Source organism: Haliotis rufescens, unplaced genomic scaffold (assembly GCF_023055435.1).
Source record: "Haliotis rufescens isolate VD_foot unplaced genomic scaffold, xgHalRufe1.0.p SCAF_32, whole genome shotgun sequence".
In the NCBI taxonomy this organism is placed as follows: Eukaryota; Metazoa; Mollusca; class Gastropoda; order Lepetellida; family Haliotidae; genus Haliotis; species Haliotis rufescens.
In genome coordinates this window covers 480,642-493,822 of record NW_025964024.1, presented here as the reverse complement: position 1 = coordinate 493,822, position 13,181 = coordinate 480,642, and the positions used below count along the sequence as shown (strand labels likewise).

General features: G+C 38.8%; 1 protein-coding gene across 1 annotated transcript in view; it reads right to left on the bottom strand.

The window, feature by feature from the left end:
* Window positions 1-13,181, bottom strand: part of LOC124149109 — a 51,145-nt gene that overhangs the window by 8,001 nt on the left and 29,963 nt on the right. The window contains exons 14-29 of the mRNA XM_046520474.2: window positions 12,318-12,383; window positions 11,950-12,058; window positions 10,956-11,084; window positions 10,550-10,637; window positions 10,190-10,289; window positions 9,211-9,263; window positions 8,370-8,469; window positions 6,848-6,963; window positions 5,401-5,503; window positions 4,655-4,805; window positions 3,725-3,791; window positions 3,506-3,572; window positions 2,019-2,104; window positions 745-913; window positions 293-382; window positions 121-184 (exon numbers count right to left, since the gene is read on the bottom strand). Of these exons, the coding sequence (XP_046376430.2) occupies window positions 121-184; window positions 293-382; window positions 745-913; window positions 2,019-2,104; window positions 3,506-3,572; window positions 3,725-3,791; window positions 4,655-4,805; window positions 5,401-5,503; window positions 6,848-6,963; window positions 8,370-8,469; window positions 9,211-9,263; window positions 10,190-10,289; window positions 10,550-10,637; window positions 10,956-11,084; window positions 11,950-12,058; window positions 12,318-12,383 (1,558 nt within the window). The remainder of the gene's footprint in view (window positions 1-120; window positions 185-292; window positions 383-744; window positions 914-2,018; window positions 2,105-3,505; window positions 3,573-3,724; window positions 3,792-4,654; window positions 4,806-5,400; window positions 5,504-6,847; window positions 6,964-8,369; window positions 8,470-9,210; window positions 9,264-10,189; window positions 10,290-10,549; window positions 10,638-10,955; window positions 11,085-11,949; window positions 12,059-12,317; window positions 12,384-13,181) is intronic.

The following is a 13,181-nucleotide window of genomic DNA, read 5'->3' as shown; positions in this document are numbered from 1 at the left end:
CAGAAAGCTGAAACCATGCGTGCAGCCATTCACTTATACAAAGTACTGTGCTTTCAAGATACATTTCTCATGATTATTGAGATTTATTAAGAAATATTAAACGCTCAACAATACATTTACCGTTGTCATCTGATCGCTTTTCCTCCCTAGCTGGTGCATTCATTCTCTCAAGTTTAATTTGAACCTGTCAAGAGGAAAGATATATTACGGTTTCTATATTCAGAGTCCAAACTTGAAGCAAATTGAATGTACACACACTTAGGAGAGTGGAAATAGTTTTAAGAATCGATACCCGCATGACGCTCTGTTTACGTCTTTTAATAGTCAGCTTCCACCTTCCCAACCGGAAACGACGCCAGTGGTTGGTAAGTCCCGAATATATCTGAAATTAATTTCAGAATTGTAAGTTAATGGATGAGTGAGTGAGTGAATGGTGTGACGGTGGCCTGTATACAATACAGTTTAGGCCATGCTGTCGGGGTTAGATTGTTGAGTAAGTCAGTTGAGACATTGTTACCACCTGATCAACATCAGAAGACTTCATTTGTCTGGGATAGTTGGAACCTGTTCAGGCCAGGCATTGCCGGGACTGTGAATCTATTTCACGACACAATTGTCGCTGTCTTTAAAATGTATATGTTGTGAACTATTTTACAAGCGTCATTAAGCTTCGACATAATCGCGTGTAATATACCACACGGCATAATTACAATACTTTATTGATAACCGATTATGTGCACTCACCTTTCTGTTAAGCACACACTGTGTTATGAATATGAACAATCCTTGAATAGAGTTGACTGCAGAAAATATATGATCAAACACATAATTGTCGTCCTTCCCTACCAGAAGACCTAATACCCACGTGACGCCAAGTACGGGTGTAAGCATACAAATCCCACGGAGTGCTATCCTGCAACAACAAAAAGGTACGCTTTAATTTCTAAGTGATGGTTTAAAATGAAATGATAACTAACAAATATAGGTGTTCTTCAATATAACTTTTTAAGCGTGTGAGAGAATGTTGTTTCGTGTCACAGCAGCAGTAGCCTTGGAAAACAAACTGGTTGCGTCGTCACTGAGTTTTCGTTAGATATCTCAGATTAGATTTAATTACAGGTAACAAGAGTGAGTGTGTGAGTTGGGTTTAACGCCATTTCGAATAGTCTATCTGTTCTGTGATAGTGTGTCAGCTTCATTTGAGAGGTACGCCCGAAGTGATGCAGATCGTAGATATTTGCTAGTAACTTTATTTGATGCTCGGGTATGGTACTGACTGTAATCAGAGCAAACCTGTGAGTCAAACAAACGTTCATAGGTTCCTTACGCGCCAGAGGGACGCAACTCTGCACAGCAAAATGCGGCGCCTGACACGAATGAAAACCCCATGCCCTATACAAGGAGCGAATATGCATATAATTAAGTCTGGTGATGGATAATGCAGCAGGCAGCAATTGTAAAGGATCTTCAGTATCATATAGTGAGTGAGTGAGTGAGTGAGTGAGTGAGTGAGTGAGTGAGTGAGTGAGTGAGTGAGTGAGTGAGTGAGTGAGTGAGTGAGTGAGTGAGTGAGTGAGTGAGTGAGTGAGTGAGTGAGTGAGTGAGTGAGTGAGTGAGTGAGTTGGGTTTAACGCCACTTTTAACAGCATTCCAGTTATATCACGGCGTGTCAACTTAATGTGGGAGGAAGCTCGAAATGATGCAGGTCTTAGACGTTTACCACTTCGGTGAAACCCACGAACACGGGTATGGTGCTGACAAACCTAGAAACATAATTGGGGCGAACCGGGATTCGAACCAACAATCATAGGTTTCTGGCGTGTCCAAGGGACGCAACTCTGCACAGCGAATCGCGGCGCCTCAGACGACTGAGCCACCCATGCCCCCCTACATAAAAGAAATAAGAAATATAGTATCATATAGCGTCACGTGGACCAACCAATAATCATTCTCACTCTCAGTGTGTGCAAAGTAAACATTTTATAAATTGATTTGAAGCATATTCCTTGTTGTCTTACTTGATTTTAGTTCTTGTGTCTTCTGTTTGGGCTGCCTTGGTCGACAGAAGTATGTATATTAATTTGCCAATGACTATAAAATTAACCTGAAATAAAACAATACATTTGTATGATATATACATAAACTAAAGGAAGAAAGTAACTATAGGGTTCAATAAAAATATATTTTTTCTGAATTTAAATAATGCATCTTTCAATACATATTCATGATTATGTCACCTCTACTTTAAGATCGTTATTCGCAACTAGTGCGTGCATGTTAATCCACGGCGCACAATTTGGATGTTTATGTTGTTGGGAACATGATTTCCATACGCCTGAATGTTAACCTGAACAGCACACAATAATTGTTTAGCTCTCACGTGCTCCTGAAATCGAGTTTGTAAATAATGCTTACGAAATGCCACGCCTTGCTTAAAGTCAAAGCCTACGCGCCGTGGGCCTGCTTCAAACAAGAATAGTGCAACACGAAGTTGCTAGACATTTTAATGGTCATCGAAACACGATATTGTTTCTTTGGAGAGGTTATCCACAGCAGGGCAACACTCATAACTTGTCACGGGTAGGTCATCCATGTGTGACGTCACGTCAATAAGATGACCATATTCGGTTGACGCATCTACAGAATCGATCCCAAACTGCCTCATCAACAAGTCGAACAATTCCGGGGATGAGGCCGGTTAGTGGTAGAAACGTACGCCGTCGGAGGAGGGAGCACGACGTCCGACCACGACGTCCTGCGATACGCCCAGTTGTGCTTTCATGTCACCGTTAGGTATGTCACGCTGCAGCAGAATAAAGCCCGCGCACATAGTGCACGTGTTGTGACAGACCTTTGAGGCAGCATAACATTACTGTACTACCATGGCCGGCTGTTCATCCAGACCTCTCCCTTATAGAACAAGTCTGGAATGAAACTGGACGACCCCTACGACAGGACCAGAAGCAGCCGGTAACGTTAACTCAGTTGGGCCAATCTTTGGTTGACATCCCCCATGATGTTATCAACCATCTTGAGTCTTCAATGCACATTTACATCACTTTATATGGAGCACAGTTACCTTTTTTCCGCTAGTATATATATGTCAGACATATTTAGTTGTACACGTTCCTATTATACCACTTATGTGCAATAATACATTTTCCAGCTTCATTAACGTGGCCTGTAAAAAATCAAATCTGGACCACGAAAAACGTTCAGAGCAGTCGCGGTACGTTGACGAGCAATCAACCAAGGCACCGATCCTGACCACCGATCCATTTTCGACGCCTTTTACGAAATGCATACATGTATGTAACTAAGATCATAAATGTCTTGGCAGACGTTTAAACAAACTTACCAGTTACGGTATCTGTATTTGAATTATGACTATCGATGTACGAGTGAATCACACCATGTTATGGATATTCATTGCGAAAAAAGCTTTCATGCTTCTTTGGTATCCTTCATAATTGCTTTCCATGTATTTGTACAATCAATTACTCACAGCAACTATGACAACGACCGGTCCAATGAAGGCCCATCTCATATTATCCTCCAGTGGCAACCAGCAACTGTGGAGAATAGATGATAAAACAAATGATGTAAGCCATTTTATTATCAGAGCCTCTTGTAGCAAACGTCTTTCCGTGTTCAGCGGTAGAAAATGTGGTCACACAAGTGAATGGTGCCAGTCAAACGGTACAACAATGCCAGCATTACTTACTACTGTCTTGTGTGTCCTCGCGATTCCGAAACGACCGTCGTAATGGCCACTATTATCACGGGGAAAACTGAAAAAGATTGAAGTTTTAAGTAAATGACATTATACTAAGGTTTCCACCAGAAGAGACTGTAGTGAAAACCCCTCTTGCTGTGTTGGCAGTACTAAGGAGAGTAGTAGTAGTAGTAGTAGTAGTAGTAGTAGTAGTAGTAGTAGTAGTAGAAGTAGTAGTTATAGTAGTTCATGTAGTAGTTCATGTAGTAGTAGTAGTAGTAGTAGTGGTAGTTGTAGTTGTAGTAGTAGTAGTTTATGATGTAGTAGTAGTAGTAGTAGTAGTTGCATGTTATTAGTTGTGGTGTCTTTAGATGTCGTATACGGTGTTATACCAGGTTAGCAGAAGAATATTTACAACCGTTGACGTAAGGGTCAAAGCGAGACTTCTCTTCAAACCTTAGAGGCCAAACCGTGTTGATAATTTTAACTATAATCCATATAAAAACATTCACCAACGTGATCTAAAAATTATGAATGTCCTTGCACATCAACATTAAAAATATTAAAACTCAAAACAGTGTCGAATAACGAATTTCTGTACCAGAAGTTTAATGTGAAATATGTGAGGTGGGTGTTGGAAAAACCAAATGGATGTTACTGACGGCATACAGTTTCATATTAGGCAAGTAACAGCCATCTTGGAGTAGTAGTAGTAGTAGTAGTAGTAGTAGTAGTAGTAGTAGAAGTAGTAGTAGTAGTAGAAGTAGTAGTAGTAGTAGTAGTAGAAGTAGAAGTAGTAGTAGTAGTAGTAGTGGTAGTAGTAGAAGTAGCAGTAGTAGTAGTAGTAGAAGTAGTAGTAGTAGTAGAAGTAGCAGTAGTAGTAGTAGAAGTAGTAGTAGTAGTAGTAGTAGTAGTAGTAGTAGTAGTAGCAAGACATACCCCAGGCTCCGATTAAGAGAACTTTGAGATTGGATCCAGTCGTGAATACAACAACAATAGTCCACAATGTCTCAAGAGCAGAAGCCAGCATCATGAAGAAACTCGCCAGGTAGAAGAAGTGGAGGGCCACAGCAATGGACGTACAGACATACTGAAACACGCTTCACTGATAACGTACTTCACGTACCACATTTGTCAGGTCGTGATACACACAATGTGATTGTTGAATGCACATTACATACATGTATATAAAAGATACAAAACCCTTTCCACACCCATGAAGATCCCACTGCTAAAAACAGAGTTGATTGTACGTTTCCGACTACATCAAAATCATTTTATTTTATTAATGAAATATGATACTGGGTGTACAGATTTCCATAGGACACTGTATACAATAATTATGAAACGTCGGTCTCAAATATTATTTCATTGGGTGTAAAATATAGTCAAAATTGTGAGGAAAATGACATTTTACACTGAAAATCAGTGATGACACCAGGTGTTCGTAAAAATGGTTTGCATGTCCTGCAGTGCAATGTACAGAACAGGAATAAGGTCCCTCGTTACAAAATAAATAATATTTTATTAGATTAATATGTTCATTATATGCAGGTTTTGGGAATTTATGTTTGTTCACTTAGATGCTTTGAGATCGTTCCACTACATGTCCATCTTCGGTAAAACGCGAAACCAATAATCAGTTACAACCAGAAGACCAGAAGTCATTCGCGTCAATTACTCACTTCATATTTTGTCTGTTCCACTCCAGCCGTAAACAGGATCATAGCAATAGTAAGGCATATACAAATGTGCATCAAGATCGTAGCTTGGTCCGATTTTACGTATCTGGAACACAACGTTATATATAATAAAAGAGACATAATCCCTACCATATTCACAAGAAATGTCTGCTAAAAGCATAGTCCATAGTACGATTCTGACTATATAATGAGCATTTGCTTATGAATCACTATCAAATTGTGATGCTACCATGTGGTCGCGAAAAGGTGAGCGTATACTGCCTCACCAGTGGCACCCGTCACAAACACATGCAAAGGCACCACCTGGTTGACCACACAGGAACATATGTATTTCATCGAACATCATTTTCCTCTGATGCGTTTTTTTTAACGTGGTTAAATCTACAGGTAAGCTAGCTCTACTTTCAAACAGTAAGTTTATCTCCCAATTAATTGTTAATTACAAATCGGCATCTATATGAGTGAGTGAGTGAGTTTGGTATAACGCCGGTTGGTGTGGGAGAAAAGACTACCAGTTTTGTGAAACCTACAAGCACGACAATGAATGTGGGATTATATGACTCCGCACAGCTGGGCACTCTTTCCCCTCATTAAGTCCAAGTGCAACACAACCTTTCCTGTTCCGAGTCTTTTAACACAAAATGTGAATCTCGTTAGATACATGTGTCTCCTCAATGTGAAGCACATGATCTCTGCCACTTTTGTAATCACTGACAGTTGAAGATATGATATTTGTTTAACCAATGTTAGAACCAGTGAGGTCACGGATATAGAAACTACTGTTGTAATCAATGACAATGAAAACAAGGAGACCCTTTACCTCCACAAGCAGCTGTATGTAGCCTTTGTTAGAGCCAGTGAGGTCACGGATATAGAAACCACTGTTGTAATCAATGACAATGAAAACAAGGAGACCCTTTACCTCCACAGGAAGATGTATGTAGCCATTGTCAGAACCAGTGAGGTCACGGATATAGAAACCACTGTTGTAATCAATGACAATGAAAACAAGGAGACCCTTTACCTCCACAAGCAGCTGTATGTAGCCTTTGTTAGAACCAGTGAGGTCACGGATATAGAAACCACTGTTGTAATCAATGACAATGAAAACAAGGAGACCCTTTACCTCCACAGGAAGATGTATGTAGCCATTGTCAGAACCAGTGAGGTCACGGATATAGAAACCACTGTTGTAATCAATGACAATGAAAACAAGGAGACCCTTTACCTCCACAAGCAGCTGTATGTAGCCTTTGTTAGAGCCAGTGAGGTCACGGATATAGAAACCACTGTTGTAATCAATGACAATGAAAACAAGGAGACCCTTTACCTCCACAGGAAGATGTATGTAGCCATTGTCAGAACCAGTGAGGTCACGGATATAGAAACCACTGTTGTAATCAATTACAATGAAACCCAGATCATTTACCTCCACAGGCAGATGTGTATAACCACTGTTAGAACCATTGCCAACACAGAAATACTGCATCCTACCAAGGAGATTACTGACAATGACAGCGGTGGTTGTTTCAAGTCATCCGCCTTCTGAAATCATTAATTACATCATTGATTAACATGAAAGACAAAGGTAGCGTCAATTCGACCATTGACTGTAATTAGTTGTTGAAACGTTCTTTAAAATTCTAATGGCAATGATGTTTAGTATCTGCTTGATATACATTTCAATGGTTTTCGATATAAATCACAGTTTTTGTATAAACGAATTCATCATACCGAACGTTCTTTGCCAAATAATATCATATTGTTATGCCACAAATCTGTTTGGGTTTTGAGGCTTTTAGCCATTGCCAGGTCATCATAGATCCAAAACATCAATTGCAAATAAAAGGTTTTAATCACAATTATAAGCGGTGTTACAGTAAACTACAGTTATAACTCGAGGGGACCACTAATTTTAGTTCGTAATAACCGTAGTTCGTTATAAGCATACATACAGCATATATGTACATCAAATGGTCGGTACTAAAAATATACTCGTTATATCGGTATGTTCGTTATAAGCGTGTTCGTTTTAAACGTAGTTTGCCGTATTTAGAAAGGAGAATAAACTTAATCTCACTGGATACCCACTACTTATGTGTAATTCTTGACAAACTTATGTACAGCTATTGTCTATCAGAAAACATGCAACTGTATAGATAACAATCTCTGGTTTCTTGTATCATAGATCCTTTGAGGGCTGATTGGTGGAAGGTGGATAACCATCCTTCAAGCAAATCCCCTAACAGTAAAAGGAGTGATCTACAACATTAATCGTGACTGTGGTAACTCGTATATTTGTGAAATATCCAAGAACAGAAAACTGCAACAGCCAAAGCAGAAAGCACCTCAGCCCGCTCAGACCACCTGCAAACTTTCCCTAAACATCAAGTTCAATTTGATAAATTCCAAATTCTATAACCCTAAAAAATCAACAGAGGTTAAGGGTGTTACTTCCCCTCTGCCTAATCAAGCAATAGACACATTTTTTATATCTTATCAGTTATCTGTGTGTAGTTTGTTATCAATTAGTAGTGTGTTAATTGTTATCTATTTCCTACCGGTGTTATGTTAATCTGCTACTTATAATAAAGAAGTGACTTTCACTTTGTGTGAGTTCATTGGAGTGTAAACCTTTATAGAGTGAGGGTCATAAAATGTTTGGCCTTCACTCGAAGGTACCACTACCTCTCTCAAGTTGTGAAATGTAGACAGCAAAGGCTGAATCTAATGGAATATTTCTCGACATAACGAGAAAGATGACCACTGGAAGGTCTAAATCATCCCTATTGTTGAGGGTTGTTTTGGTCGATCTGAATCTTTAAACATAGAACTAAATGTGAAACAGACTTACCAGTCTTGCCTGGACTACTTTATCACTAGTTCAGATGGGTAAATCAATTAAACGAAATTGGCTATGTGACCGTTATTGAATATCAGATTAAACTCACCGCACGCATCAGTAACGCATAGTTAGTCAGGTGACTACAGAAACACTCCGTGTAATTTTCTCCTTGGTTCCTGGTGTAACATCCTCTGGATTCCCATTTGCTAAAAAAGCAAATGCCTTTATCATATAATGGTTAGTGCACTACACTAAACGAAAAACCTGACACCACGAGCCAATATATACGCAGGAATCGGTTCAATGTCTGCGTTCTCAATACACAACAGTTCATATGCAGTTCATGCAAATACCATATTAATACGAGGTTTCTAAACCTTCGCTTCCTGAGCGACATTACGTCCTACACGACGATTATTTTAAGCACATGAAGGACATTATACGATAAAGATATTCTTACGCTCGTGTGTTTCCGTACCGTAAATACCACCTATTAGGTAGACAATTAGTATGTACAAGACTCACATAATACAATTTCTATTACATATTATTATATGTTGTCTTAAAATATGTTATTTATAATACGCAGCTAATAATCTCTATTTACAGTAAGCTTCTTGTTTGTATTTGCCGGAAACACTGAACATCAATTTCCTATGAAAACATTAGGCGTAATGTTGTACTCGAATAAGGTATCAGAAACTTTTTAACAAAAGCATTAAGGTTTCTGAAAATTCTTTTCAAATTAAAATGCAGGAAAAATTTGTATTTATGTTCTTTATGTGGTTCTGAGCTTGGTGGCTATTGAATACAGAATTTTTGTGGAACAGAGTTTATGAACATAATGATAAATGTTCGAAGACATCAAAACCGACATTTAGATTATAGATAGCATTTCCAGAAAAGATTTCTTTGAGTCTTGGGTCAATGCTTTAAATTGTACGCACTTTTCTGAAATGTTGAGATGTACACAAAGTGGATCTCCAAGTTGTGGTGATTTCTGTAATTTGATTACATTTCAAAATTAACAAATGTAGAATGCACATCCATATGACTTCGATTGATAATATTTACATTCTCCGAAAACATCAACACGGGACAATGGCGATACCATTAGCGTGCATTTTCAACTGATTTGAGTGTTTGTTGTTTAGCGCTGCCCTTCAAACTATATGGCGTCGGCCCGTAACTAATTGTCAGGACAAGACAAAATCAGTGACTGATATTGCGAGCAAGATCCCCGCCATCGGGTAAAATATAAAGCAATCAACCAGGTCACAGAGCCATACCAGCCGATCCATTGGGCATCATAGCTGCTGGTGTCCAATGTTCCCACCGTAATATTGCTGGAGTATTACTAAAAGCTGTGTAAAACAATACTCACTCACTCGCTGACTTACTCACTCACTCACTCACTCAAATTGCTTCATAATAACGTCATACACGTATTAAGTCCAGGAAGCAAATGATGCCTTTGACTCACTATAACCATATTTGTACCAACTGCTAGGGAGAGAACGTTATATCCTTGCAGATGTTGAAGATTACACACCGTAAACCATTAAAAGGAACATTTTGTACCAATCACCTACAACATGTTGCAGTTTCAGATGTAGCATTGGAGGTGGCCTAGTAATAAAAGCGTTATTTCTTCCCGCAAAAGGCCCAAGATCCATTCGCTACACGTGTATAGTGTGTGAAACCCCGTTTGGGTGTCCCTGCAGGTGTATTGCTAAAAGAAGGCAGAAAACGCACTCACGCATTCACTACACAATATGACATCCCATACAATGTGAGCGGAAAGTAACATCTTCCATCGTATTTCAAGACATGGGTAAACACAGTAACATGCATTAGTTAACGTTTAAATAATAATCTTGTTCCAAGGTTTTCAGAGCATGTTCGTAAACGTCAAAATAATCTTACATTCGAATCGTAAAAGGTCAGCTTGAGTGGCGGGTCCAGTTGCCCTGATGGCGCAGGAAATATGTTGAAAGCCAGAATGTCCTTGCTCACTTCAACCTGTCTTTAAAACGAGAAGTAATCGAACAAACATCAGGTTATTTATTCCGAATTTTCCAGAGTCACAAAAAACAGTATAAAATCATTTATTACACCACTGAATAGGACCTACATTTCAAATAAAATTGGGAAATAGAATGTATAATATCTGCATGGAATTACACACGGACAGTTCAAAGTCAGTATATTTCCAAAGTTTTTCTACAACTCTGACAGTGTAATTTGGTATTTCTCTCCATGGCGTCTCTAGAGATGGAAATATACTTAGGACTGCTCTTCAAATCATATTCCTCGGGGAGTAGAGATGAGATGTTCTTGTAGTAGATCACACTAAACCTTATGGAATCATTTCCTGGAGTAAATAAAATAAGCATTGGATTCATTAGTCATAACAAATGCCTTGGTAATTTGAATATCCTCAAAATCAAAATCATTTGATTTGATTCAAACATCAAATTTGATATCCTGTTGTAACTGCGAGAAAAAATGACAAAAGAATCATCTTGGAACCGGATGATTAATCAGTCTATTTTGTTTGGAGACACTTGTGGTCAAACAATTTTAATTTTAAACGTGTATGATCAATCTCGAATGGATACACACTCGATGGAAACACTGCTAATGATAATTGCAATGAGCGACAAAAGCACATTGTAATTGTTTCATATACCTGCCAGGTTGACCACTGTTTTACTGTCTAGCTTCAGTGCGCCGTAAATTTCCTGAGAAACATCAACCAGATCCTCAGAAAACACGATGTCCTTTACGTCCATGGGGTTTGTTTTACCAACCTGGAGAACTGGGAAAATCGCACTATTTACAATGAGTGAGTGAGTTGGGTTTAACGCCGCTTTTAACAGTATTACAGTTATATCACGGCGTGTCAGCTCAATGTGGGAGGAAAGCACGAAGTGATGCGAGTCTCAGACGTTTACCACTAAACCTAGAAACATAATCGGGGCGAACCGGGATTCGAGCCCACAATCATAGGTTTCTGGCGTGCCCAAGGGACGCCACTCTGCACAGCGAGTCGCGGCGCCTTAGACGACTGGGCCACCCGTGCCCCCTATTTACAATGTAGTAAACCTTGCATTACTGACACGGCTTTGAGCATTATGTCACTCATATCACTGCTTGCCACCTTAATGTCACCTTTTCTTTAAGAGTGTTGTGTATTGTGAATAGTATAACCAATTGTCATTTCCTTCAGCATAGATTTATACACATAATATTAAGAATGTTCATTTTCATATTGACAGTTTATTCCAAATATTGATAGCTTGAATCCATAAGCACATGGTAAAGTGAAGTATAAAACTTCAGTATGACAATTAACAATAAATGTAACAATAAGGAAAAGATACATTTGTTAATCTAATAGAGAACACTAAGTGACACTGTAACAAACGTGAACACAATATTTGAATAACTTATTTTCTCGGGAGGGTATAAGAAACGAAACTGATTTGAAAACACAGACGTAAACTTTAATAAAGATAGCTTTGTAAAGAAAAACGCTGATGCCCAACTGATATTACGAAATATGTGCCAAGTTTCATTATTCTGTAGTGTGAAGCTAGTAGTGCCTTAATGAGATTAACAATTGTTCTCGCTTATCCCAGCAAATCAGTAGGACATGATAGATACTTTGGCTTTTGGTTTACCAATGTTAGAAAACGTTAATGTCTTCAATTCTCCTTCATCCAGGCTTTCCGAATATATATCAGTCATGCTGTCCGCGAAGTCAAGCATCTTAGTTGGAAGCGTTTGGTTCTGAAAGAGAAACACAATGCACCAAAGATACTTCGGGCGAAGCTAATATGAACGTGCACAAAAAGGTTAATCTGTCACTGAATGTAACAAATTCAAAGTGAGATCAAATACTGTCACAAATCCGACTGTCGGACCAGAACACAAGTGTACACGCATTGCAAGGATGGATATTAACAATGCTACAGTCGTATTTCCAGAAATGATTTTGCTATCCCAAAATGACACATCAAAGCACGAATATAAGTGAAAATGTACCTACCTCTAAAGTCTTCCATAGCTCTGCTGTTTTGGAATCCAGTAAGTTACTGATGGACTCAATATATGCCTGAAACAATTTTCATTGCTGAAGAATAATTGTAATTTGACAAAAAGGACATGCGTGTTTGTCTCGTCCGAAAGGCAGTAATAGACGAAAACTATTCGCTACTGTTCGAAGAAAGCCATGTGGAGGGTTCTATTTGTCGTTTCTATTTCTATAGCTCAGTGGTTACACTACAAGTCGCTAATGTTCGCATTTCTTTCTGACGATGCACACATTCCTCTTGACCTGTATATGTTTGAGTAAAGATAAAGCTTCAGTCAACTTCAGTGAACGGATGATCTGATTGTTTGATACATGTATGTAAATAGTTTTGGCCAGGGCTGCGGTAAAACAACCATACATTTTGTTCCCAATTCCTGAGACCTGCTGTGGATACGCGGTTAGGCTCGGATACCCGGGTAGTAATTTTGGACGCGTCCCTAATTCCTACATATAATCACCAATGTGTGACCACATGTATCCTTTTGAACGTTTAAGAAATAATAAAGACATCGCTCTTGTATATGTCCTTGAGGCAACGTACTTTGTTGCATTATAAATATGCATCATTACCATTATGTAAATATTCACAATGTATTTCAATTTTTACTCAATGACATTATCATGAGGCGACAAGTGTGACATGTTTCCGTTGTTTGAGAAGACACCTTATTTAAAGTCGATTTGATAACTTGCACATGTTTATGGTACACATACTCGCTCACTCACACACACATGCACGCAAGCACACACATACAAACGCAGGCACACACACAAACACACGTAAGCACACACAAACGCAAGCAATCACACACATAATAC